The sequence below is a fragment of the Rousettus aegyptiacus genome, unplaced genomic scaffold (assembly GCF_014176215.1).
Source record: "Rousettus aegyptiacus isolate mRouAeg1 unplaced genomic scaffold, mRouAeg1.p scaffold_m13_p_12, whole genome shotgun sequence".
NCBI lineage: Eukaryota > Metazoa > Chordata > Mammalia > Chiroptera > Pteropodidae > Rousettus > Rousettus aegyptiacus.
Genome location: NW_023416287.1, coordinates 50,529,844 through 50,557,351, shown reverse-complemented (window position 1 = coordinate 50,557,351; position 27,508 = coordinate 50,529,844). Strand labels below are relative to the sequence as shown.

General features: G+C 36.7%; 1 protein-coding gene and 1 pseudogene across 9 annotated transcripts in view; one reads left to right on the top strand and one right to left on the bottom strand.

Annotated features, from left to right (window-relative positions):
* Positions 1-27,508, top strand: part of ARHGAP28 (Rho GTPase activating protein 28) — a 202,496-nt gene that overhangs the window by 71,354 nt on the left and 103,634 nt on the right. For 2 of the 9 annotated variants that reach the window (XM_016120963.2, XM_036229868.1), the window contains exon 2: positions 6,380-6,442. The exons of 4 other annotated variants lie outside the window; for them this stretch is intronic. In XM_016120963.2, coding sequence (XP_015976449.1) covers positions 6,380-6,442 — 63 coding nt within the window. Of the gene's footprint in view, positions 1-5,330; positions 5,854-5,931; positions 6,443-27,508 lie in introns of those variants that run through there. 3 more of the 9 variants (XM_016120958.2, XM_016120955.2, XM_016120950.2) reach the window with 3 other exon arrangements.
* LOC118610244 lies at positions 18,454-18,572 on the bottom strand (annotated as a pseudogene).

Below are 27,508 nucleotides of genomic sequence, written 5' to 3'. Positions count from 1 at the left end.
CTGGAAAGTAATGTGATTTTATCAAGTACTAGTTCCTAAATGTGTAAGCCTGAAATTATACTTCATCTCTCAACTACAAATGCTGTCTGTTTTCAGGTAGAATCAAGGAACTATTCTAGGCTATATCAATTTGTGTGTCATATGTAATGTTTTTAAACTCCTAATTTCCTCTATAAAAATTCTAATGTGAAATTTTTTTTTTTTAAAAAAGTGTGTGAATTTCCAATTCTTGTGAGTTTTTTAGATATCTTTTTTTTATTTCTAAATGAATTTTGTTGTGGTCAAAGAACATACTTTGTATGAGTTAAATCTTTTAAAATGTATTGAGATATATTTTATGGCCATGCACATGATTTATCATGGTGATGTTTCCTGTAAACTTAAAAGGAATGTGTATTCTGCTCCTTTGGGTATTCTGTATATATTCCTTAAGTTAATTTGGTTGATGCTGTTTTTAAGCCTTCTGTGTTCTTCCTGATTATCTGTCTACTTGTGCTGTCTATTCCTGAGAGAGAAGTATTGACATCTCCAACTATCCCTGAGATTTGTCTTTTTCTCTTTTCAGTTCTGAGAGTTTTTACTTTAAATATTTTGAAGCCTTGTGGTTCAATGTATACACTTGTAGGGTTATTAGGTTCTCTTTATGAAATTAGCCTTTTATCATTAAGAAATATCACTTTTTGTCTTTGGTCAGATTCCTTTTAAAGTTGTGGTAGCTGTAGAGTTGTACTATTCAGACCTCTTTTCCAAAAGGATGTAAACTTAAATCATATCCTCTGCTGCCACACCTTTGGAATCTGCCACATAACTGCACTGTGGCTACTCTCTCAACAGAATGCTGCCAGCCCGTTGAACACAATGTGAAACTAGAGCTGGGCCATTGCTGCATAATGCCATGTCTTCTAAGGGACAATATCTTATGGGGACTGCTCATCATCATGGCTGAAACTTTCTTAGACCTGCACTGCAGTCTAAGGCTTTTCTAAAGCAAATCTTTCTCCTTTCTTTTCACAGGTGGCAGATCTGTATTCATGTCTGAAGGCCTTTCCCTGCTCAGTCCTGGTCCCTCTCACCTTTACCTTTTTCCAAGTGTTTCCTCTGCTAAATCTCCTGAACCTCTGATTTAGTTCTTGACATATACTTGCCCCCGGACCCAAACTGACACAGAAGTCTGCTTTGTCTGAATTAATATCGCCATGCAAACTTTCTTATGATCGGTGTTTACATGATAAACTTAGTCTATCCTTTTACTTGTTCTCTGTATCTTTATAAAGTGTATGTCTTGTAGGCAGCACATAGAGCTGAGTTTAGTCTATTATTTTGTTATATGTTTTCTTTTTATCCCACCTGCTCTCCTCCCCCTTTTCTTCCTCTTTCCTGGCCTTCTTTTGGATTACTTAAGTAATTAATGTATTTTATTTTTTTTAGTATTCCATTTTCTCTCCACTCTTATTTATTATTAGTAATCTTATATTAATAATCTTTGTTGATTATTTTTAGTAGTCACTCCAGAATTTATAATATGCCACTTTATCTTATCAGATCCCGCCTTCAAATAATATTATGTCACTCCATGTATAACATAAGAACCTATGATTTTATGTTTTCACTTTACCTTTCCTGTCCTTTGCGATATTATTGTCATACATTTTATTTATTATATATGTCAAAAATCTTATAATACATTGTTATTATTTTTGTTTTAACAGTCAGTTTTATTTTAAAGATAAACAAATAAGGAAATACTTTCTTTTTTATGTGCCCACATATTTACAAATTCCTTCACTTATTCTTTTGTATATAGTTCAAGTTTCCATCTGGTATTGTTTTCTGTTTTCTTAAAAAACTCACTCTAACATTTCTTGTAGTACAAATCTACTGGCCATGAATTCTCTGTGCTTTTGTTTGTCTAAGATAGCATTTATTTAGGGTTTGTTTTTGAAGGATATTTTTACTGGATGTAGAATTCTAGGTTAACCTTTTTTTTCTCTTTCAGTACTTGAAAGATGTCATTCTGCTGCCTTTTTTTTTTTTTTTTTTTTTTTTGCTTATGTTATTTCTAATGAAAAGTTTGCAGTCATTCTTATTGTTTTCATCTGTACATAATATGTCTGGTTTTTCCCCACTGTGCTGCTTTGATATTTTCTCTTTATCTCTGTTTTTCAGTAATTGCATCATGATATGCCTGGCTGTGGTTTACTTTGTTTTATCTTTGTTGGGTTTCATTGAATTTCTTGGATCTTTGGTTTATAGTTTTCATCAAATTTGGACATATTTCAGCCATTATTTCTTTATATCATTTTCATTACCCAGTCCTCATTCCAGGATTCCAGTAACTCTTATGTTAAAATACGTGATGTTATCCCACAGGTCACTGAGACTCTGTTCATTTTTTCAGCCTTTTTCTCCTGTTTTTCAGTTTAGGCCTTTTCTTTTCTTTTTGTTATTGAGATATAATTGACATTTAGTTTTAATTATTATTATTTTTTTAAATTGAGATATAACGGACATGTAACATATTTTCTATATTATTTTGTCTTTGAATTTACTGGTCTCTTCTGCAGTTAATTAATGTCCTGAACCTATGTCCTTCTTACTTCATGTCCTACACTCTTGATATTAAGCTATACTTCCCCCTTGACTACATACTACCTTTGTATTGTAATTATTTTTGTACCTGTCTTACTAGTTCATGAATTAAGAATAGGAACCCTGCACTTACACACCTTGTGTCTTCAAAGCATCTAGCAGAGCCCTTGCCCACAGCAAGTTGAAACAGAGAAAAAAAAGGAGAAAAATTTCCTTTATTTCTTATTTTTGAAAAAAAAATAGCCCTAAACTCTTAGAATTAACTTGCTATCACAATACTTCCTTATCAATAAAATTAATCTTTCATTATAACCTTCTTTCACTTATTTTATTCCTAACTAATCATAGCTAGTACAGTCAGTGACAGGAAATTGGCTGTCCTTCTATAAAACAACAGATTGCAAAAAGGAGAAATTCATTGTTCTGTTGAGCAGTGCACATGCCTAGTAATGGCAGACTTTGGAATAATGTGTTCTATGATATTTGCATCTTTCAGTTATACCTATAAATTGTCTTCTCTTATATGATTGATTTTTATGTTCTCTGTAGCGTTAGATAAATGTTTATTAAAATCAGATATATGGTCTCAAATAATGATAGAAATAGCACAAAAAGGACCTTCTAATCAGTAACGTGAAGTTACCTTTTTATTTACTAACCAGATACACGGTGATACCTTGATTAAGTCCATCAGTAACTGAAGCAAGCTAATAATCCAGGAAATGGCTGGCAGGTATCTCAGAATTCCCAGGATAGGATGTCAGAGCTTCTGGATGGGTGTTTACTAGAGTTCTTACATTAGATGAGGAAGAAACTTGACTGTTAAATGACAATTTCCACAATTCTTCCTCCTCCCCTAGTGTCAAATGTGCATGTTCCAGGAGGCATTTAAGTCGCATCTGATAACCTTGGTAGTTGAACCCAGAAGCTCCGTATAGACTGGTATTTGGTAGACCAGAGGCTATATGTAAAGTGAGAAAGTCTTGCTGCTAAAAGTTGTCAAAAATCTATTTCAGAACTTCTTTAGAATCTTTAATTACTCAGTTAGAAATGCCTCTTGCACTGGGGAAACTATGAGGGGGGGGGGAGGAGGGATGTGTTGAAAAACATCTTCACAGTGTCTGAAACTTTGAACTCAGTAAAACAGAATAGATACTTGCTAAAGGCAGTAAATTTTGTTTTTTATTCGACTACCACTCTGTTCTGCAGAGACTCCTTTTCATCATCCAAAAGCTATAGAACTTTCAGGTTTTATGATTATGAAATGTTTCCTCATATTTTGGAACTAAAATGATTTCATTCATGGTCAACACCTTTAAATCTGTTCTCCCATTCTTAACACTTTCAAAAATATCTGTAGTAGTAGAGCTCTTGTTTTGTCTATGAAGTGGAGGCCAAGAAAGAGGGCAGAGAGGAAAGGAAGAGAGAAGTGGACGTTTCTATTTCTTAAGCAAAGGAAGCGAAATCCTTAGAAGTAAGAGGGAATTATGTTTCTCATTACCTGTTAAGATCTAGGATCTTTCTTCTCTTAGTAATTTTGTAAAGTGGATAAATATCCACTAAAGTTCATTTCTTCTATACACGGAATAGATTAATGAGCATTCATCAAAGAATTGATTTTTGTTTCTTGTAGCCTGAACTGGCCTGAACTGGATTCAGACAACAATGTGAAGGCTCAGAATGAAATCTATTGTTTCAGATCCCTGAAACTATCCTGTCTCCTGGCACGTTATGTTGTATTAAACATTAGTAGTTGGATCATAAGAACCACAAAGGACCACCCATCTTTATCTTTCTTGTCTGGGTAATACTCTTAAAAAAAATTAGTGGGTCTATCAGATCCAACTGGCACCAAGCTAGGACTTAAAAGGCACCAGAAGAGAGTTTCCATTTTTAACAGAAACAGGCCAGAGAAAGGATTTTAAGTAAATTCTGAACTAAGCTAAATTGTTTTCAGTGAATTAATTCATATTGAATATTGTACCTAATATTCAGGCTGTGAGAAGTTGTTTGCACATTAATCATTTTAATAATATATTGAGCAGAATGATCTAACAAAATATGTAGTCATATTTATCTCAAATGTTTTTGAGAGCTCCAACTTGTCTTAAAATTCTGTTACATTGCATTTTCCTGGGATGTTTCTCTATAGAAAAAAGTAAGTATTTGTTATAGACTTACTATGTGTAGAGCATTGTGCTTGATTTTGTTTGAAATTATGCATTTATTTAACAAAATTTATTGCATATTTCATGTTAATATATTACCAATAAGGTCTCTGGCCCTCCTACAACTTTGGTGCCAGTGGGAAATCAGACAATACACAAACAAATGAACACATATATATCACTTTGGAGAGGATGTATTTGTTCTTTTTATCAAGCTACTAATAATGCTTGATATTATATAACAGCAGCTGGGAATTTGGGTACCATGATCTGACTTTTATATGAGGCAAAGTATAGGGTCTTTTATAGTCATCATCTTACAGGGTTCTCACAATACATATGCAAAATACATGTTATTAGTCCCATTTATTCAGACAAAGAAACAGGCCCAGAGAGATTGGGTGAATTTCTTTAATTAAAACTGGTAAATGACAAATGTTTTTCATATTAAACCCTTACTGCTGACCATAAGTCACATGTTATTTATTTTTCTGCATTATTATTTAATATATATTGGATTAATCATCCACAAATATTTTCCTTCCTATGTTTCAAGTTAAAATCTTTCAGGAATAGAAACTTTTACCAAACCACAACAGATAGTTTTGCTTTTCACTTTTCAAGTGCTGTTAAAGCCTCATATCTGCTTGTAGAGAAAAAAAGGAAAGGGAAAATCTGTTTCTAAAAATTGCCCTTGCACACTGTTTTCATAAATCTCAGCCTTCTTGAGGCTTATTACACTTTGTATTCTTCCTTAGGAAATGGATGAAAATTTGAGCTAGGACACAAACAGGAAGGCTCGGAGGCCGCGTTTGTCCTGCAGGCACCACCTCTTTAAATAGCTACCGTGCAGTGGGAATTAGTTCTCCACTTAGACAAGGAACTCCATTGCCCTATATTTCTCTGGCCCTGCAGGGCTGGAGACAGCCAGCGCTGTTCTATGTTGGAGGAGAAAACAGTGCTCAGTGGTGGGGTGGGGTGAATGTGGGCTGGGATGGCCTCCCCACCTCTGGTCCATGAGGACACATGGTCACAGAGATGTTTTTTGCTTCTCCTTTAAGAATATCACCCCTGAAGACTTTTAACCTGCTAAGAGGTAAGGTTCAGAGCACTTCCTAAATTGATCACTTGGGCTACAGCCTCCTTTTCTCAGTCTTGTTTTTATATTTAAAAGAGGAAAGAAGAGAGTACATAGTTGCTACAGCTTTTTAATAAATCAGTTTTTAAGTGACTGCATTTGTGGAACTTACAGTTTGGTTTTTTTTTAGTAGATTCTAGGTACATAATGTTAAGTGATAGTAACTGTAATTGTTTAACCTATCGAAGATTTTTATGGTGTTAATGTAAATTTCTCAAGGTCCAATTAGAAGGAAAGTAGATAAGCCCTGTTACTAATTTGGGAAGACTAGTTAAAATGAGACCTTAATAGATGCATAAAAAAGAATACCTTAGATGTCTTTCGATGCCAATTTCTGTTTTTAAGCTGGAGTTTTTACACTATCCAATTTTTCTATGTAATTATCTAATTTTAGAAACATCTACGGAGGTAGATTCGATTACTCAAAAAACTCTTCCACTCTTTAACTGTGGTCATGGTACCAAGCTCTTCCTCTTATTTTCAGTGCTAGAACAAAGGGCACCAACCAGAAGTGGCTGTGTTATTGCTCTGGTCCCAGAGAAGACAGGTAAGTGGAGGAGTCCTCATTCTGTGCCTGTCCTGCCTGGGGATTTGTGTGGCCTGCATTTGTCCCATTTCTCCTGCTTTTTTCTTGGCCTCTTCCTACTCTTCCTTTATGTACCTTCTTAAAGAAATTGGTACCTGTCTAAGAGTATGCTTATTAGTCAGATTAATAGCAAGCAGAGGGTCTACTTCAAGAAACACAAATGGCCTGCTCTTCCCAGAAAGTTTCCCATAATATTAATTAACCTGTCGTGTTTAACTTTCAAAATACCGTTTTCCGTACAGCCACTTTTGTCAATAATTCCTTATTTGTCTTTATTTTCTTTTAATTTTTGTTTGTGTTGTCTTTTGGAGGGAAGAGAGAATGTTCCGAAGGGTGGTTTTGTTGTTTAGTTGAATTTCATTTCCTTTATATTAGAATCATTTGCTTTAGAGCATTCTGGGTTCTTTTTAGTTAAGCAGCATCATCTTTATATTTTACAACTGTGTTTATAGTTTATTGTTTTTCGGTTGCTTTACCAGGGTATTTTATAATAAAAAATAAATGTGTACTTTGGCCCATTGAGCCTTCTTTTTAAGTTAGAGTGTGATAAGAAGCTTACTTTGATGAAAGATTGCTTTTTTTGTACAGTGTAAGGGAGAGGGGTAAGAGAATTTTTTTTCTTTTTAGTTTGTATCCTCAGATTTCAGAAGGGGGTAAGCAAAACCAGGCTCCAAGATAGGGTATAAATTTCAGCATGACACCTAGGATGTGGCAATATGACATGCTCATTTGTTTGTGAAAATAATTTAACACTGATGTACTCTGATTATAAACAAATAGGGAGAGTTTCTTTAATTTTAAATTTTGTAAGTAATAAGGAATTTGCATTATATTTAGAAATTGTTTTTAAAGTTTCACATTCTACAGTTTCGTTTTGATGGCCCCTATAATTCTGTGTATAATCACTGCCCCGCCCTCTATGTACATGTCTCCTTGTCTACAAATTTCGTGAGGCTCTTGTTAAACTCTAACCAAGTGATTAATTGAATAGCAACTGTGCTAATCAAAGACAAGTTTAACAAGATAAGACTTGTGTTTACATTTGAAAATATAAACAAAAGACCTTATGATCAAAGCTGAAGATAAAAATCAGATAGAAAACAAAACAACACAGCCAGAATCTTTGCAGATAAGGAATTCCGAAGACAACAGGAATAATAATGCAAGGCTCTATTAGCCAAGGTTCTGGCAAAAATTTTAAGAAAAAATAACAGAATAGATTATGAGATGATCTAAAAGGAAATCAGAGTCCCTCTGCAACAAGTAGAATGACAAAGCTAAGTAACAGATTTACTGGAAGGCCTCCTACTGACCCCAGCTGAGCTGAGTGCAGGAATGTATTTCAAAGCCTGTTTAAAACCCCCAGAGGTGGTGTTTTGAATCAGTCTTGCTGACTGACCAAAAGCAGTGGTTGAAAGCAGCTCAGTCAAGATGTGCAGTATTATTGTAGTAAACGTGCAGAGAAGCAGTTCACCACTGTCTTCTAAGACAGAGTAAACCAGCACTCTCTAAAGGTGTAGTGTGACCTGCTGATAAGACCATTCACAGAGAGAAGATTGCACCAGGAACATCCACTCCCAAGTGCTTGTGTAAACAGAAGTAAGGAGGGATTGAGAAACTGGAATTGTTTCTTAGTAATAGAGGAGAAGCCCCTGGATTATGGATTATTTAAAGGGGAGAAAAAAAACTATTGAGAGGAGTGTTTAGACAGTGTAAGTGCTGATTAGATGGACATTCATTGCTAGGTGACTAGTGATGAATAAATAATAGGTTTACAAAGCTTAGATACCAGACAAACCCAGGGTTTGTAAGTAAGCAGAGTAAACAAGTCTAGTCTCTGTGAACTATGAAGATTAGCGTAATTCTAGATTTGTTCACTGTATTTAATTAAATGAACATGAAAATTCAAACTTTCTTTGTGTTATTAATAAACATAGTAAAACTGGAGCCAGGTTTGTAAAGAGATTTTTCAGCGTAGCTATAGGTCACTGTAGTTTAGATTTTCCAAGAGACCAGCCTTGTGCTTCACGAAAATCACTCTTTGGATTATGAAAGGTCTATTATCTTTTGCTTAAAAAAAAAAAAAAAACAAAAAAACAGAAGGCCAATATTTCAGTTACTGGTGTACCAAAGTGGTATTTAACTACCTGAAACTTGGGAAATAAGTAGATGATAATAGAGATGTTTCACCTGGAGGTATTTCACCCTGTTTTTCTTCTTGCTCCAAGACTTGCAGAGCTCATTCCCAATAGTGTTTCTGTAAACTTCAAAAGAATTACTGGAGAAATGCAGGCCATAACCACATGACAGTCCTACCTGCTGAAGGCAAGAGTTTATCGGAAAGCCCGAACTGGTTGATGAGGTGCCTTCCGCACTGGTGTAAGACATCCACAGAAGCCGTATTACTATTCAAGGCAGGGTGCTTTGTGAAAATAGAAGTAAAATGGAGACAGAAATTCACTTCAAAAGATTCTTTTTAAATAATAGCATATTAAACATTGTCTTTTGTTTCATTCTTTGCCAACCTCAGTAGGTATGAATCTTCTGGTATATTTTAGTTAAAAAAATACTACAGGACTTATCACTTGATCTCTCCCTGGAAATAGCAGCTCCTCCTCTTCCTCCTCCTCCCCCTCCCACTCCCTCCACCCCCAGTTCCTCCACCTCCTCTTCCTACAAAACAAAACACTGTAAAGCCTAATCTCTTGTTGGAAAAGGTAAATCTATAGAAATCTCTTACCAGTAAGAGGTTGCAGTCCCTTCAAAACTGCTTTCTAATCTATGAAATTCAACAAATCAGAAAGCAGTGTTAGACAAACCCATTTTGAACTTTTTCAAGAAGTGATACAATTTCCAAAGTACAGAAGTGTCTGAGCTTCTACCACTAGAAATCTGTAGGTTCTGATGGTAATGTTAGGGGAGAAATTAGAGAAAGTGTGCAGGAGTTTTAGGAACCCCGTTTCATTAATTTTTGCATAAACTCCATGCAGAAGTGGCTGTCCACAGTTTATGGATGAAGAAACTGAGGCACAGTGGAGTGACATATCTTGACCAAGTTAATAACTAAGCTGATAAGTGGCAGGGTAAGTATGTGAAAGTTTGTTTGACTCCAAGGCCTGGGCATTTTCTCCTACACAATGCTGAGTGAATGATAAATTCCTTATCTGTCTGTATTTTTCATTCTAGAGGTAATAAGAAAACTCTTTGAGGTTTTGGTGGAAGTAGCTGCAGGACATAGAACAGTTCAGGGAGGCTGTGTCACCCTATGAATGAGGCCCCCCTGTTCTCTCTTCTCAGACCATTTGTACTTCCTTTTTTGACCTACTTTTTCGAAGAAGATAGTATCTATTCTTCTTCCCTAGTAATATATAAATCTTGTCACTTGTGCTTTTGTGTGTCTGGGGGTGGGGGCGGGGTGAGGGGTGTACTATTGTAAGAAAAGAAGGGAAGGAATCACATTACCTCTTAGGAACTGTAAAAGTTTGAGAAGAGATGTATTACAGAGAATTATTGTATACTCTTAAACCCTAGGTAGATTCACCAAGCATTTTCAGTAATCTGTTTGCAATTCTGTTTAATGATTTGGTTTTGGGGTAGTTACTTGAACACTTTGGATTCATAAACTGATTCATCTGTCAGAGTCTGGCTTAAATTCCACAACTCCCTTCTCCTTAAAGCGCTATCTCACCATTTTCCTTACATCAGCCTCTTCTCCAAATTTTTAAAGACTAGGTTACCAATATCTTTTCTTTAATATTTATGTACTCCCATATTCAGCAAGATGAATATTCTTTTTAAAAGCATTATCTTGTCTCTGGCTAGCATGTAGACCCCATTGGATACTGATTGCCTCTTTTACCTCAGTAACATTCCTCCTCCCCCATAGCTAATACAAAGCTGGCTGTTAGTGTTAGTTGATTCATTGGTTCTGTTATCCTCTCGTTGGTTCTATTTTTGTATCATGAGTCAACACAGATTGTTCTTCCCAAGACAGTTCTTGAAATATTTGAAGGCAGTGATCATGCTTCCTTGGAGTCTTCTAAAGTTCTCCAGTGCTTTCAGCATTTCACATGTGGCATGGCTTCTTGACAGTCTCTCTTCATCCATCTTGCTCTGAATTCAGTCCTGGCTGTCAACATCCTTCCTTAATGTGATGCCCAAAGCTGAATTTCAGTTCTGCTGCATTTAAGATAATCATCTCCCCTTTTCTGTATAATATCTTTCTATGCCACTTAAGAGCCAGTTAGTTTTCTTGGCATCCATGTAATGCTCTTGGCATGTACTGACTTTGCTTTTGGCCAAAATCTCTTCATTTTTTTCATATGAACTGTATTCATGCCAGAAATCAATCATCCTAAACATGTGCAGCTCAGATTTCTGAACTCCATCCTCGTTCCTAATGTTTCATCCTGTTAGTTTCAGTCCATTATTCCACCCAATGGAGAATTTCTTGATTTTTGGATTATTATTCAAAATAGCATCTCTCAATAATGGGTGTGTGAATTTTTCTCTAAACCTCAGTTGTCATATCTGTAAAATGGAGGTAGTAGTTCCTGCCTTACATGGTTATTGTAAGGACTGAACAATGTGTAAAGTGCTTAGAATGGTGCCTGATACACAGTAACTGCTAACAGCTGTTAGCTATATTCATAGGTCCTCAGTAAATGTAACTTATTGAAGAAGCTTGGAATAATTTATGGACATAATTTTTTTGAACCCTCAAAACAGGACTATTCGAGGAAACATTTATGAATTTATAGAGACAGAATTCGGAGAGGAACATTTTCCCAAATATGCAATGTGAGATGGTCTCTAACCAGAGGCCAGACTTAGATTTGTTCGCTTGCAGTCAAATATTAGCCGACATTTTTATAAGCGCTGTGCATATTTACTGGTATCAAGTAGTGGTAACTTGGAAACCTGGAAAAACCTAGGTAACCTGGAAAAGCATGACCTTTATGTTATGAACTGTGTTAATCAGCATTGTAATTAAAATACTTGATTGCTCAAAGCCTAATTTTGTGTGCCCATGGGCGATATTTGCATTGTGCTTTGTACAGCATGGCAAAAGAAATTGTAAAATATTTTTTTTTCTTTTTATGAAGTATAATCTTTATTTCTTTGAAAAAAAAATTTATGGTTCGGCAACATCAGAAACTCATGCATATAACTTTTGACATTTACCATGGAGATTAGCAATCGTTAGCCTGATAACTCACTCTGACCTCAAATCTAAATGAAGGCTTACCAAGACTCTTGTGTTCAGTTAGGTAGTGTTGAGATGTTAAGAAGCATAAGATAAAATTTCCATACTTAGATTTATTTGGAGGTACAACACGTAGTGAATAAAATATATAAGTCATGTCATATGGAAGTTCTGTACTTGGTGAATTAGTAAATCAGTGATGTAGAAAAGTGGGATTATAAGAGCCTCAACAGGATAGTTCTTAGTCGCTACAAACCTATTTCAGTTTTCTTTCCAAACTATCACTTTTAGAACCTCTAGAGATCAAAGAATACAAGTCTTGAGGACATAATCAATTAAGTAACAATAATTTATTTGTACAACGTGTTTCGTCTTTGAAAAATTTGCTCTACATTAAATAGTAGTTTTAGATATACCTGATGATGAGGATATAATAGCTAACACATTTGCTTAATTAGTTCTGATGATAACCTTATGGTATCCCATTTCTGAGACGTGGGGAAATCGGTCTTAGAGCGGACGTTATTGCTTCAGTAAGAGATAAATCTGTGAGTCAAAACTTGGGAAATAGTTTGCTCTCTGTAAATTGACTAAGAATTGATATAGCATTATATAATTCAGTCATAAATCGGTTGATAGATGTCACAGCTTTTCTTTAGGGTTTTTTTTTTTATAAAGTGTGCATGTTACATTTCTAGTTTTAAAATAAATTAGCACAGTGATGATATCCACATGAAATGATTAACAATCCCTTAATGAACTCAAGGTTTCTTGTGAAATGCCTTGGAAACTTTATTGGCAGCTTCCTAGATCCTAAAAATGTATGAGTGCTTTGAGTGTACTGTGGCATGCTTTTTCAGTGATGAATAGAAGCTTCTCTAAAGTTGGCTGTATTGTCCATTCAAAGGCAGCTATTTAGCAATGACTACTGCTTGAGAAGTAGCAACACTGCAAGTAGCCTGTGGAAAAATACCAAAGGTACAGGGCAAGGAGTTCTGGCCTGAGGTCCTGCTGCCTGAGTTGGAATCCTAGATCTTCCTTTACCAGGTATAGGTCCTCAGGCCAGTGTTGAACTCTCTCTTTAAGCTTTTGTTTCTTTATCTGTACAAATAAATTACAATAGTACAGATAGTATTTCTCACAGAGTTGTTGAAGATGTTCAACTGGTATTTTACCCAATGTTGGGCACTAGGGAGTGTTGCATATAATTACTGTGTATTAATGCACACACACTTGAGTCACTTTGTTTTATTCTGTTTTAAATACCTTTGTGAGTGCTGTACTATCTGGATAATAGGGACTATTGCACTATCACAGGTTTTTCTAATGGATTTGGAAGACTGTTATTTTACAGGGTATCCCTTCCTTCCTCTTACAGTCACCACTTCATATCTGTAAGCAAAGTGCTGGCCTAACTGCAGTTTAGGCAGGGGTCAGAATGTCCGAAGTGACCTGCTGGTATTCTGGTACGTTCATTCCTTTGTTTTCCAGACCAGGTCTCAAAGAAAACTTGCCTGAGTATTATAAAAGTTTTTCCTTTAATGTCCATGACATGGAATCATGCAGATATAAAAGCTCAGGCCTTTTCATAGGCTATTATAAAAATCAAACTTAGTTTGCTTCCAGGTATTACTGAAGGGTTCACTGTGTCTTGCATATAAAAACAAGCCTGCACCATGTTATTGAGTAAATTCCCCCAAATTACAGTAGTAAGATAGATATTAAAGCTTTGCAGAGTTAAGCAGAGGTGTCATCTTTGGCCTGTTCATCAGGGTTTTGGAATTCACCGATAGTAAATGAATACTATTTCTTGGAAAATTGTCATTTTCAGGGATTGTATACATTTATCACATTTCCTTGGGTAGAACAAGATTGCAAAAGGCTTTATTTACCATGACTTTGCTTGGTGTTCATAAACCGAATATGAACATCATGTTTATATAATGGTGCTTCATGATGTTTTCATTTGAATTCTACATTTAAAAGCTTAGTATATAACCCCCAGAGTACAGATATCTTGGGGATCACAAAATAGCTATTTTATGAACATCAGACCTGGCTCTAGGGCAGATGTCACATTCAGTTGCTCACCAGTTCTTATGTAGAGCAGAAACATCTGCTTAATCTTGTATAGCATTTTGAACAACCTCATTATCAGAAAAGATGTGTTAGCTAATGGTGAAAATCCATGCATAGCTTCTAACAATTCTTAATTACTTCAAAGTGCCTATGGTAAATGTATGTCTTTCTAACAAACCTCTGGCAGAAACTTAACTAACATTGAAACTAAGAGTCCCTAGCTTATGCAAGAGAGATCCTTAGGAACTGAAATAGTTTGGGTAACCCAGGGGAAATATGAGGATGCGCTAAGATGTTAGAAAGGAGAGGTGAGCAGAAAGGTCAGGTGCTGCTTGTAGGCAGTGAGGTTGCACGTGGCAGCCATCTTGTCACGTGTGTGAGCAGAGCTTGATTGCACATTTGACCTCTTAGGCAGGACTAAAAACCTGGATAGGCCCAGGTGCTTCCAGGCAGGCCTGATGTTCCTTCAACATGGGCTAGACCTGTGAGGCCATCCCGGGTCTAAATTAGGCCTCAGGTAAGATCAAGGTCAAGGCCAGATGGCCAACCAGAATCTGCTTCTCCATTGTTCGCAGAAGTCAGACCACAGAGCTGCTACTTCTAGATAGAATTTAAACTTAACTGAATATTCATATATAACATTTAAGCAATGGAGACTGAGAAAATCAATCAGTCTTGTAATACACATCAATTTCACAGTCACAGGATATGATTTTTTTTTTTCCTGGCAACAAATTTATATTCTAACTCTAATCCCCATTGCTGACAGTAGAAAAATGTAATCTATCACAGCTACAGCCAGTCAGCTTCATCCAATTTAGTATTTTTTAAATTGCTTTTGGTTAAAATTTAGGAATATTCGGGATCTTTCTTTTTTATGCCCCTGCTTCCACTCTGTGTTGTTGCTTTAAGCCAGTGTCTCCATATAGGCAATCAGGAGACCCATGTTCTGGGCCCTGCCTTCCCTCTTCTAGCTTCTCTGAGCCCCGATCTGACTCCCTGACACCAGCGGAATTGGGTACAGGGTTCTCGGGATGCAAACATGGATCTGCGGTCACGGGCATGGCTCCCACCCTACTTTCTGTTATGAATTACCCACTCAGTAGCCCTTGCCATCAGGCCCTTTATCTCTAGCCAGAAGTGTCTGTCAGACTGAGAATCAGTCTGTCTCCTTTTCCTTTTCTTTTGGGGCTAAAACCAATAGCATTTAGGCAACTCAGGGAACTCCCAACCCCACCTGCCTTAGCCTACCAAGCTCATCTCTACCCATTCTTCTTGTCCTCATGATGTGGGGTGTTTCTACAGCAGCCTCCCTTAATTCATGAAGAGAAGCAGGAATCAAACATTCTTCCGAACCTCTTGAGGAAACCTGTGATGACTCCAACTCCCACTTGAATACATCGTGGCCTTATTCTGGGGGTGGGACATTGAGTACAGGGCCTCTAATTGCTTATAATGCTCTTTTTCTCTCTGGATTTTTCCCTTCTCCCCAGTTTGTAATGGGGTGGTTTAAAAAAAAAAAATTGTTCTGACAGTTAATATCTCTTTTCAGAACTCCTTTTTTGGTCTCTCACTTGGAATCTTTTGTTTTCTGGGTTTTTTTGTTTTTGTTTTTGTTTTGCTCTTAACAATCCTCCCTGGAGCAAGTGGTGAACTGTCTGTGCCATATCTATCTCTTGGAATATGGGATTAGCATAGGGGATGGAGGTGGTGGATAGAGGAGCTGGTACACGTCAGTCAATATTATATTATATCATCCTGGCAAAGAGCACCCAAATCTGACTCATTAGTCAGCATCCAGAATAAGTTCTCACTTCCTTGAGATTCCAGATATTAGGGCTGCCCTCCACAACTGCGAAGGATTGCTGTGCTTAGTACTGTCCCCACTGTTACTGATGAGGAGCGTGACACATCCCTCAGGGATGGGAGGTGACACTTTCAGGGTGAAAGATACTGGTTTTTAAAATGTTGAAAATTCAAATATGAGGATTTGCTCTTTTCATTTTTTAATGCTTTCCCAAAAACCATGATTAGAGCTCTAATGAGGAATCCATATGTATGTACACACACATAAATAAATAATTAAAATCATATTTCTCAAGAAACTTCTGGTTGGATCTTTTTTAGGAGCTGACTCTTTAGTTATGGCGCTGTTTCTGATTTTCCTTGAGTTTGCTTTCTTTCCCAAATCTTGGAAGTCCATTGGTGATATTGCATCTAAATTCTAAAAAGGAGTAGGAGGGTTTTAGGCAGAATGAAGACTGGTCTTCTTGCCTGCCCCTAGACTCAACCTTCCAGTTCTGTTTCTCCTGGAGAACCCTATAGGGGCCACTCAATTCTTAACTTCCAGAGATGGTCTTTTAATTGCTTCCCAGCACTTCCTTTATGTCTTTTGCCTTAGGCATTTGTCTTGTTTTTCTTTTATCCTTAAAGCCGCACCTGCGCACCTGCTTATCAAGCCCTTTGAGGTTCTTTTCTTCCTAAAGATTGCCTCAGAAACAACACACACTCCTTGCAGTCTTTTCCAGGTAGCATTCAGGCAGCTGTAAACTCTTTCTGCTTCAAGGGTATTTACTTTTAACTATAGAAAAAAGTAAATTGCCCAATTGGTCACAAGTTCCTGTATTGGATAGTTCCCCCAGTCTTCCATTCTTCATTATTTTGTGCTCCGGGTGGCTCTCACGGGTTCATCAACAAGCCCCCTTGTCCTCTAGGTCCCAGTTGGGTCTGGCCAATGGGAGGCACAGGTAGGAAGGGAATGAAACTGGGTTTTTTATTCTTCCTCCCTTCCCTAGTAAGCACAAAGTGCCTGTATTCCTTTATTCCAGACACCCAGGAACAGACCCAGGAACAGAGCTCTTTTCATGACCCCTTTCCTTCTCCAGCTTCAAAATTCTTTGGTTCTGGTAACCTCTCCCTCCTTTTGCCCCTTTTGGTCTGGGGGTGGTAATAGCTCATCCTCCCAGTTGTTACCCTAAGGTCCTTCATTTTGTTCTTGCTGGTGACCTCTAATGCTGCTCACAGCATAGTGAAGTCTCCTCAATTACCTTGTTTGAGCTTGCTATCTACTTCTTCCCAGGACCCCAATCAAATCCATGCAATTACAGATTCTTACAGCACAGGTCCTGGGGCTGCTTTGCTACTTGAGCTATGTCTAAACTGTAGACCAGCAGTATTTGTAACCCCTGGGAGTGTTGTTGGAAAGCAATGGTTTATTGAACCCATTCTAAACTCCAGGAAATGTCCTAGGTGTTAGGGATACAAAGAAGAATAAGGCAATACATCCCTGCCCTCAATTTAGTGAAGGAATAATTTAGTGAAGGAATGAAGACATGTTCATATGTTACTGGGCCTCCAGTGCTTTTTTTTTTTTTTTTTTTTAATGAGTCTGCCTGCTTGTGAGCACTAGCCCTAAGAAATGCATGAGCAGTAGTTCACAGTATAGAAAGAAAAAGTGTTAATATTGAATTGGCCAATACGGAAATGGGAGCTAATGCTAAAAAGCTGACTCCCCGATGGCAGATGGCATGTAGGTTACAGATTATATAGGGTAAAGTCACAAGACACTGGGGGTTAGGGGGTTCAGGCTCATGCTGGGAGCTAATTGATCAGAGATAAATCTTTTCTTCAGGTCTTGAGGACAGTTCTGAGGTCTGCTTCTATGTCCCTCTGTCTTGTCTCATGGGAAAGTAGCCAGGGGGTCATTCCACGTAGGGTTTATAAGCTGAAACATAATTTAGGTCAAGATGTTATCTTTAGCCTGTCAGAAATCCCCACTGTGTGACCGACCATTAGTCAGGTCCAGACTACTGTCTTCTCTGCCTTGGGGGTTGCTAATTATCTTGGGGAAAGGCTAGGTCTCTGAGGGCTGGAGGGGAGAGAAAGGGGGTGGGGAGGGAGAGAAAGAGAGGTGATTTCTAAAGCTAGAATTTAGAGTAAATTTTATCGAAGTCATAGGGACCCTTGGTTTCACATAGTCAGTGTCAGGACAGCAGGAGGTATGTGCTAGAACAGAGAAGGAACAGAATGAAGTGGAGACAAAGGCAAGAGTTATCAAAATTAAAGTTACTTTGTTTGATGAATGTGCAGAAGTCCCTCTGTAAAATCCTGTGAAAGGCATTGTGTCTTATTTTATTCACATTTGAAAATCTTGAATAAAGATATCTGATTGTAATCCTGTCCTCAAACTTCATCCCAATGCCACATTTGACAAATAGCAGTATCTTTCCCAGGAACAGCTAGCATCTGTGGAGTCAGAGCTGTTTGCATTGCAGCAGCTGCTGAGCAGCAAATGCCTATGGGCAGCCAGAGCCCTAAAGAAATTAAGGAGCTGATTATTTCCGAAAGAAAATTCATGGAGAAAAACTAACTGATTATCTCATAAGCTGTCTTTGAAATTAATTTCAGTGCTTGTTAAAGAATCTGAATCTCCCTTTATAAGGGTTCTCACAGGAGTTTCTAATTAGGTCCCCATCTCATGTCACCTGTAACACTTCCATTCAAGTGTCTGCATAATTCATGTATATGAAATAACACAGATTCCAGATTACCCACGCAAAAGGGGGGAACAATTTTTCACACCATTATGAATTTTTTATTATTTATTTATTTGCGAGGCAACCCTTGGTTGACCTCACAGATTGTAAGGACCTTGTGAGATTATCATTTCTTATTTAAATTTTTTTTATGCCTAAAGCACCTGGTCTTCCTAGGTAGTCTCCCATCCAAGTACTAACCAGGCCCAACCCTGCTTAGCTTCTGAGATAGGACAGGATCAGGTTTGTTCAGGGTAGCATGGCCATAGACCTGTTATGAATTTTTTAAAAACAAATATTGGCTTAGGGCTATGAGTATTGATTTAACCATTCATTCATTCAATTATTCATCATTCAAGAGAACCAGTCTTATCACTCAAAATGTATTCTTTAACCCACAGTTTTGCTACCTCTTCCTGGCACTGGAACTGAGTGATGGAGAAAAGATATCTTTACCACTCTGATTATTGAGCTTCACCTCTTTCTCCTTTGGCCCAGATGATACCTTCGACCAGCACTTGCTGCTCTCTCCTCTCTGCTTCCTCTGCTTGCAAGCAGCTAGAACTTAGATTAACTCCTGTAAATATTTACAGGAGTTGATGCCCTGATTTTGACTGTTGTTCTTACACCCCTGTTATGTCATAGTCCTTACTGTATGAGAAATGAACCAACTGGTGGGTCCTGGGAATTCCAATCAAGTGGACAGAGTTGAGAAACTGAGAAAGGGGCATCGTTGTGCCTGTGATTTATAAAGGAGCTTCTGCGTAAATGTGAGCACTAGCCTAAGATGGGAATCTGCAGGCTTTGCTTACTTTTCCAACTACTAATACTACCCAGTAGTAGGTTATGAAATTAGTTTATTAGCATTTGAACAAAATGGAATGGAAGAGGAAGTACATCACAGTATATCACATATAATGAGACTCATGAAATTTGATTTGTTGCATATATGACGTGTGTATTGGACAGAAACATAAATTATATTTCTTGATATGGGTAGAGGTTAAACATTTTTTAAAAATACTCCCTTACACAATGTTTGAAATAAGGAGAAGTTTCATTGGGGATGGGGGAGGAATTGGGAATCAGACACTTTAAGTAGAACAGAAAAAGTTAGTTAAAATAGTATTTTGAGATCAAGTAACCAAGATTATGATTTTTGGAGTTGTCAGTTCATACCAGCTAAATTACATTATTTGCCATAATTGATCACAAGTTTATGTGTTTTAAATTTACCATTTTTTAGCATTTTATTCTACTTCCCCCTTTATTTAGTTTTTAGTAAAGAATTTTTTGAATAAAATATTCTATTATATATATTTTGAGAAAAATTTAAGAGAATATTTCTCACTATGCCACAGTTTAAAAAGAATAAGTATGTAGCCAAATCAGGATAAATGAAGGTCAAGATGTGAGAACCCAAAGTAGGAAAGCGACCCTTAGGAAGGGAGGGTTGGAACCCAGGGTCCCCACTGTTACCCGACTGTGCCCTTCTCACCACTGCAGCCCTGCTAGGATATCTTCTTAGGGTGACTAACGACACAATTACTTCATTCTTTGTAACCATTGTTGCTCTCAATAGGTGAATCTCTGAAAAATGATGTAAGATTGTATTATTTAAAATGTGATTAGAAAGACTATAACAAATTCTCCCCACAGCAAGAACTGCCATTTAAAGCTATTAAAAGTTTGCTATGGGCGGGGGGGGGGGGGGGGGGGGGGGGGGGAATCTCTGAAATAGCAAATTTTCGTTTTACAGCTCAGTTTATTATGCTAACTTTTTAAAAATTTCTAGGCTTTTTCCTTTAGGTTAAAAATATCAAAATGTTCTAATATGGTCATTTATTCAGATTTAAATTTTGTGTTGAAAATATATTTTGAAAATAGGAAATGAATCAACTAAAATAAAAATTGGTGTCCCTGAAGTGAAGAAAGTTCCTTAAACTACACTGTTATTTACCTTTCTTTGATACTAAGAATATATCATTTGCTCTCACTTTTTAGAAATGAGTTTAACAATGACAATAGCCATGAAAATACATGTTTTCTTCCAGGACATGCATGGTCTACAATTGGGGAAAACTGTTTTCATGTAGATTAATGGTTCTCAACAGTGGGAGCTTTCAAAAAATGCTGATGTCTGGGCTCCACCCCTGGAGATTCTAATTCTAATTTTAACTGATCTAGAATGTGGCCCAGGCATTAAGATTTTAAAAATTTGTGATGTACAGTCAAAGTGATAGTACTGTCAGTGTGAATCTGGTGTCTTGGCTTCCCATAGGTATTTCCATGGACATTTTGCTTTACTTCTCAAAAACACAGTTTTAACTAAAGTTATGATTTTGCTTGTTGTTTGTTTGTTAAAAGTGTTAGGCATAACTCTTAGACTTCTGCATTCTAAATATATAGGCACAAGAGATTTTTTTAAATGTTAAAGTTTAAATTATCTAACGATCTCCAACAGTTATCAGTCACTGCTTAATCCAGCTATCATTTCCTCTTTAACTTGAGTAGTTCTGCTTCAGCTTATTCTGATTCCTTCTGCCTTTTGTGTAGTCAGAAATTATAGCTCGGCCTCAGTTTTTTCCTGTCAAATAGGTATCTGAGGTGCTTGCTGATTTTCTTCTACAGCTTTTAGCTACATACATTAATTTGATCATTTATCAGATACTTTCTGAGTACCTGTTGTGTGCCAGATTTTGTTATCAGGCCTTAGTATACAAAGATGACTAAGACACAGTATTTTCCCAGGAAGAGGAAATTCTGTGGCCATTTCTTTCATACCAAGATATAAGTGCAAGACTATCCATAACAATGTTTGGGAGGAAAGTCTAAGTGACTCCTAACTCTGTCAGCAAATGCTTCAGGGAGGTAATGGCATTTGAATTGAATCTTAAGGATAAATATGTTACTTGATCTGGGAGCAAAAGGCAAAAAGGACATTCCTATCAAAGAAAACAGCCTTGCAAAAAATGCCATAGACCATATCTTGTTTGAGCAAAGGTGAGGTCTCTTTGTTGGTGAGGAATTGCAGGGGAAGAGACTGAAAAAACAGATTTAGGAGAGAAGCTGTCCATGCTTACGTGTTTGCTCCTTGACGTTTGCATGATAGGGAACCAGTAGAAAGGGAACAGTTCTATACTTCGAAAAATTCATCTAATAGCAGCATGGAGGATGGACTGGCAGGAGACGTTTCAGGAAGCAAGGAAAGTGTATTGGGAGACTGAACTATGGTGTAGGCACTATTGACAAGACTTGAAAAGGACTTAAAATAATTACGTGTAGGAAAAATATGAGCACTGTGGAAAATATGGAAGATAACAACAACAACAACAACAAAAACTAAGAGAAAAATGCAAATCGTCTATAATCCTTTCACCAGAGGTAACCATCACCGATGATTCATTCCATTCATTTTTCCCTGCATATTTCATATAGTTAAGATAATTTTCATTTAACACTATGAAAAGCATTTTTATTATAATAAAGACACTCCATTAGCAAATTTAATGGCTACAAAATAACTTTTGTAAGGATGCATAATAAAAATACCGAACTGTTCCCTTAGTTGGTTGTTTCCATGTTTTCAGAAAAAAAAAAAAAAAACTTTTATTTAACATCTTTGTACCAAAGTTGTCTAAAAATTATTATTTTCATAGGCTATATAACTTAAGTAGAATTAATGAGTTAAACCACACTTAACATTAAGATTTTAATACTTTATTGTCTTTCAGGAAAAGTGTAAATACTTGTGCCTTAGTTTTTAGAAATATTCAAGATATAGCATAGTTTGGTTGCATTTATGAAGAATTGCTCTGGGAATTAAAAAAATGATGACTTAGTCTAAAACGATTCTAGTTTTCTAATTTAGCAGACTTGGTAAATTATATCTCATCACTAACCAAGAAAAACAAGAATATAGGTGGAACTGACTTTGCAGGGAAGATAATGAGTTCCTTTTTGGACTCGCTTCATTTGAGATATTGCACTGATAGAAATCCGAGTACTACACAGTGGACAAATGAAAGTGTGGTGTGAAACTCAGAAAAATAGTTGGGAAACTCAAGGTCTGGATTTGAGAACAATTTAGCAAATAAGTGTTAGTCATAGAAGTAAGCTGGAGAGAGAAATTAGTAAGAATAGAGGGGCAGGGATGCAATTCTGCTGCTTTTAAGAGTTGGGTATAAGAGGAGCCAGTGAAATAGACAAGAAAGAGTGTTCCGGAAAACCAGGAGATGGCATTATTACTGAAGCCAGGAGTGAGAGGTTTTTCAGAAAAGGAAAGAATGGTCTACAGTTCTGGCTCTCAACCCTGTCAGACACACTGCCTCCTTTACCATACCCAAATGAAATTTATAGATAATAATAATCTTCCTATGCACACAATTAAAAAAAAAACAATATGATGTTGCAAATTTCAAGGAAAAAATAAAAAGGAAAATATATTGTATACAATAAGTATTTCCATCTTAAACATTGGGACACGACTAAACAAGATGACAGGATGGAGTCAGATGGTTGCTCTGATGTGCAAAACTACCATAAATGGGGATGCTGCAAATGGCGACTAGTCCACACGAGCTGTATTGCAGTGTTGCTGCACAAGACCTGAATTTCCAGAATGCTAAATATTTGAACAAAGCAAAGTATAGTTTTCCCTCAACCTACACTATAATTGTGTTGCTGGAAAAATCTGTGTATAAAAAAAATACTTTATATTAAGTCTGAAGCCGAATCAGGCTCTAGGTTGTGAGAATTATAAACAGGTCTTTAATCTGTGGTGAAAGTCCGCCAGGATATTTTAAAGGCATGTGTGACACAGGTTAATTCTTTCATGGTGTAAGACTGTCCATGGCACTGTAGGACTCTTAGCATTCCTGGACCTGCCAATTAAATACCAGCAAGGCCCCAGTCATTTTGACAATCCAGAATCTCTCCCACTGCATTCCTGAGCACTCCCTGTAGAGTGACACAGTCCAAGAGAGAAGCATGAATTCACAATGTCAAATGTCCCTCCTTAGTTTTTAGGGTTCTTTAGACTTTTGAGCTCAAGGTAGGCAAGAAGTAGAGGGTGGATAACGTAATAGCGTAGTAATCGTGACCTCTGTAGAACTCTGTGGTCCTTTCTCCCTAATCAGATCATAGAGTTTTTCCACTGTTGCTACATAAATTACTGCAATCCCTTCCTTCCTCTCTTAACTATACATTCTTAGGTTAATTCATTAGACACACAAGTATTGCAGGCTCCCTGTAGTAATGGCTTTTAATCTAGCAAGTTTCCTGCCTACTCACAAACAAAATCTCTTTCTTAAAGCTGCTTCCAGACTGATGCTTATAATTTACCTGGTTCAAAATTATATTTTAAACATTAAGCAGAACATAATGAGAATCTTGAAAGAAAAACCTCAGCTATTCTGGGGGATTTGTGTGGCATTTAAACTGATCTTTCGGATGCAAAAACTGTCCACATTTTTTCCCAAAAGACCACTTTAAGTCATGTGACCTTGGGCAAGTCATTTAACATCTGGAGCATCCATTTCTTTGTAATTAAAATAGTTATGAGACATGATAAATGTGCAACCCTAAAATGCTGTAAAGTATAATGTCTATAGCAGTTAGGAACCCTGATTGACCGTAGGAAACCTTGGCATGTAAAGTAGGTAAGATATTCTTATACTTGAAATAAGGACAAATGAGGAAAGTTGCTTCTCCATTATTTCTTTGAACTGTTAGGTATTCAGACTGTGGATGCTCTTCTTACATACACCTCTATTTCATTTCGTGTTTATTTTTTCCTCTTCTTTCTGTCTTCTCATGACAAAGGAAATGAGCATATTTGGTGTGGCTAGAAATAGTGTAGAAAAAAATTTAGAGCTCTGGAGACTATGTTCTGACTGAAAGAGAATAAAGAATTGCGGCCGATTTTCAGAGAACTGTTTAAATGTCTTTCTCTACTCTCCTTCTCTGACTTCAGTTCCATGTGAAGCCATACTGTGAATTATAAAACACAGTATGTGTTTCTTGGCAGTGACATTTAAAAGATGATAGGTTACCCTTTGTTTGTTTTCATCAGTAAAGGATGCATATCGGCTTCCAAATATGCCGAGAATTTGATTTAGACTTGCCATTTGTTCAGTGAGACTCATGAAGGTTAAGGGTAATAAAGAAGGACATTAGAAAATACAATTGAGAATATGAGTGGAAAATTTTACACCCATACTCATTCATCAGTATGAAAGTGTTTTGGATTACTTGCGCAAGGGTCTATTAGATCATCCATGCAATGGATATGAAGGGGAGAGAGAGATTATACTTTGTACATTCTGTACAATGATAAAATTAATATTCTTTATTCATTTTTAGTTAGGAAAAACAATAAGATTAGAAACACTGTTAAACTGTTCTTTCACTTAAAGTTCAACAACATTCCTCTGAGAATATGTATGATGCATAATTGTAGACTTACGGTATTACAAAATAAATGTACAGAAAATTGTGCTTAAAATAGCTGCCACGTATGTTCTATATGTTCTGCAACATATCCCACTACACATGATGAACACTTCTCCCAACCCCATTTGATCCTCCCCACAAACTCAGTTTCATAATAGACTAGCAAATTTTGTTCGAATCCATTTTTTCCTTCATAATGCAATAAGTAAATCACTGGCTTTTGATTAATGGTTATCCTGACTGCAAAAACATTGGAGAAATTATTGATTTTTAAAATCGGCCCATTGATCTTTGGCATATAATAGGAAAATGGGGCAACAGTCCCGTGAATTGCACAAGGGTCTTAGAACTAATCCTTCCCGGGCCAGTGTCATCATGTTGCTGTTCTGTCCCTCCTAGGACATAGCTGTGCTCCAATAATTTTGTTTTAGAGTGAATTATCTTTCTTAACTTGCGATATTAAAAATACACAGTGGTTTTCAGTTTTTCTTGTACATAGTTTAGATTCACTAAAGGGTCTGAGACCTTTATTTCAGATCCTGCTTTTCTGGAACCTTGGAATTTTAAAATCACATAACCAATTTAACTTTACGATTATAGTTTTTCTTAGATACAGGAAGGAAGACTAAATTCCTTTAAACTTTCTGGAGAAATCAACTAAAACACTGAAATTTTATTCTCACATATTGTTATTAAGAATATTTTCCTGCATATTTATTTTATTAAAGTCTAATTTTCTAAATCCAATAGTGGAACTCATGAGCAATGTCCTCTCTAGAATACAAAGATTTAGACTCAGAGTATGGAAATAGCACAGGCAAGTTTGGGTTGAGTCTCCCATTCTTCCTGAGGTCCAGCAAAGAGAGTCAAGTTTTAGAGCTTCTGAGTGCCCTAGGAAGGCGCAGCTGTGGTCCTGGTGGAGAAATGGGGAGAGTATTGTTCTTACATGAATGAATAAAAATGCTTAAAATATATAGTAGCATGCAAGGGTGATATTACAAATATTTAATAACTCTTAGAAAGGTCCGGACACCTACAAAAGCAATAGGCTCCAATTGTAGACAGCCAGCAAGGCTCTACTAGCAAGCACTCACTGGAAATAATTTCTAATAGGTGGTAGCAGAGCACATAGCTACGTATATGTAAAAATAAAAACACACTTTTTTTTTCCAGAAAATATCGAAGCCACATGGGGCTTGCCTCTCTCCATTACAAATCTTCATCTTCCCTCTCTTTATTCCTGATTGAGAAAAATGGGACTCTGTTAAACTTGAACCTATGCCTTCCTACCCCCTTGGCAGCCCTCCTTGATACCCCCCATCACCTCTTCTCCCAATCTCTCCTTTTCAAAAAGCTTCCTGCCCTATGCCTTCAAAGATACTCACATCTTCCTTATTCTAAGTCAATAACCACTTATCTGAGTACAGGGTTTTCTATTTGACATGTTAGTCATTTCTTCAGAGAAGGTAGGTTAGTCATTTCTTAATGAAGCTAAACCAAGAAATGCAGTTGTAACCAAATCACTGTACTCTTTGGAAGTTAATCTCTCTGTTTCTTGTTTTCCCCTCTGAATTCTGTTAAATTCTTTGTTGTCACTTTCACAAATTAACCTCATTGCAACATCCTATAGATCTTATAAATAATGAGATCAGCAAGTTAACTTATTTAACAAAGTTCCACCTGTCAGACCTTTGGTGAATAATAAAAGGACATAGTCTCCTGTCAGTTTAAAAACTGTCTAGTTGTATTTCTTCTTTTCTTATGTACACACACACATTGTGATTTTATATTTCATTCAATGTTAATTTGAAAATTTAAATTAATAAATAACAAATGGAAAATGAGAAACAAACATTAGCCAGGGTGGCCAGTTGTTGGAGAGTCTGGAAACTGATGATGGCAATAAGGTTTACCTAGGCAGACTTAAGAGCTTGCCAGAGGAAAAAAAAATTTATATATCTATGGCCAATAAATACTTATAGAAAGTAAATAGGCTTTAGGGGGCCAGATTAGTCCCTGACTTATTTGTTTGTTACTATTCAGTTGTTATATAAGGTTAACTTTCTGTGTGGCAAGGTATATCCACTTTCAGAATCTGTCCTACTTTGCAGAAGACAGCTTCCCATGACATCAGTGTACCCCACCTGAAGCAAGACTTTAGAAATGGAAAAACAAAAAATAAACAAACAAAACCTGGATCATTTCAGTGCTTTTTGGAGTTTGTTCTGTGTCGCTTCGATACTAAAAAAGAAAAGATGGCTGTCAGCTCACAGATTCTTGCCTTCCAGATGCTCTACTGGCTAACACATCTGCCTTTGCTTCAGAATGTTGTCTGAGCTCAGAATATCCTGGCAGCTGTCTGTGGGACAGTGCATATAACTTAGGCACTCTGGATTTCCATAAAAGTTTATGTGGTATTTGCCCCCCTCCCTCCCTCTACTCTTCTGTTTCCCTTTCTTTTCCAAAATAGCATACCTTTGTTATCTTTTTGGAGTTGGCACTGCCTGAAACTGATTTCTACAATTTGGAGGTCTGTGAGAGAGAGGAAATTAGAGAACAGTGATTAACCTAGAGTTTTTAAAAACAAGGTTTTTGCTTTGTTTTGTCTTATTTTGTCCTACCCCGCCTCCCTCCCCCCAGGGAAACCTTGAGTTTAAAAGAAAAGCTTTAATTTGGAGTGAGGAAAATTCAATAATAAAATTCAAATTTCTCTAGAGTGCATAAAAACATAAAATTATTAAACCTATAAAATGA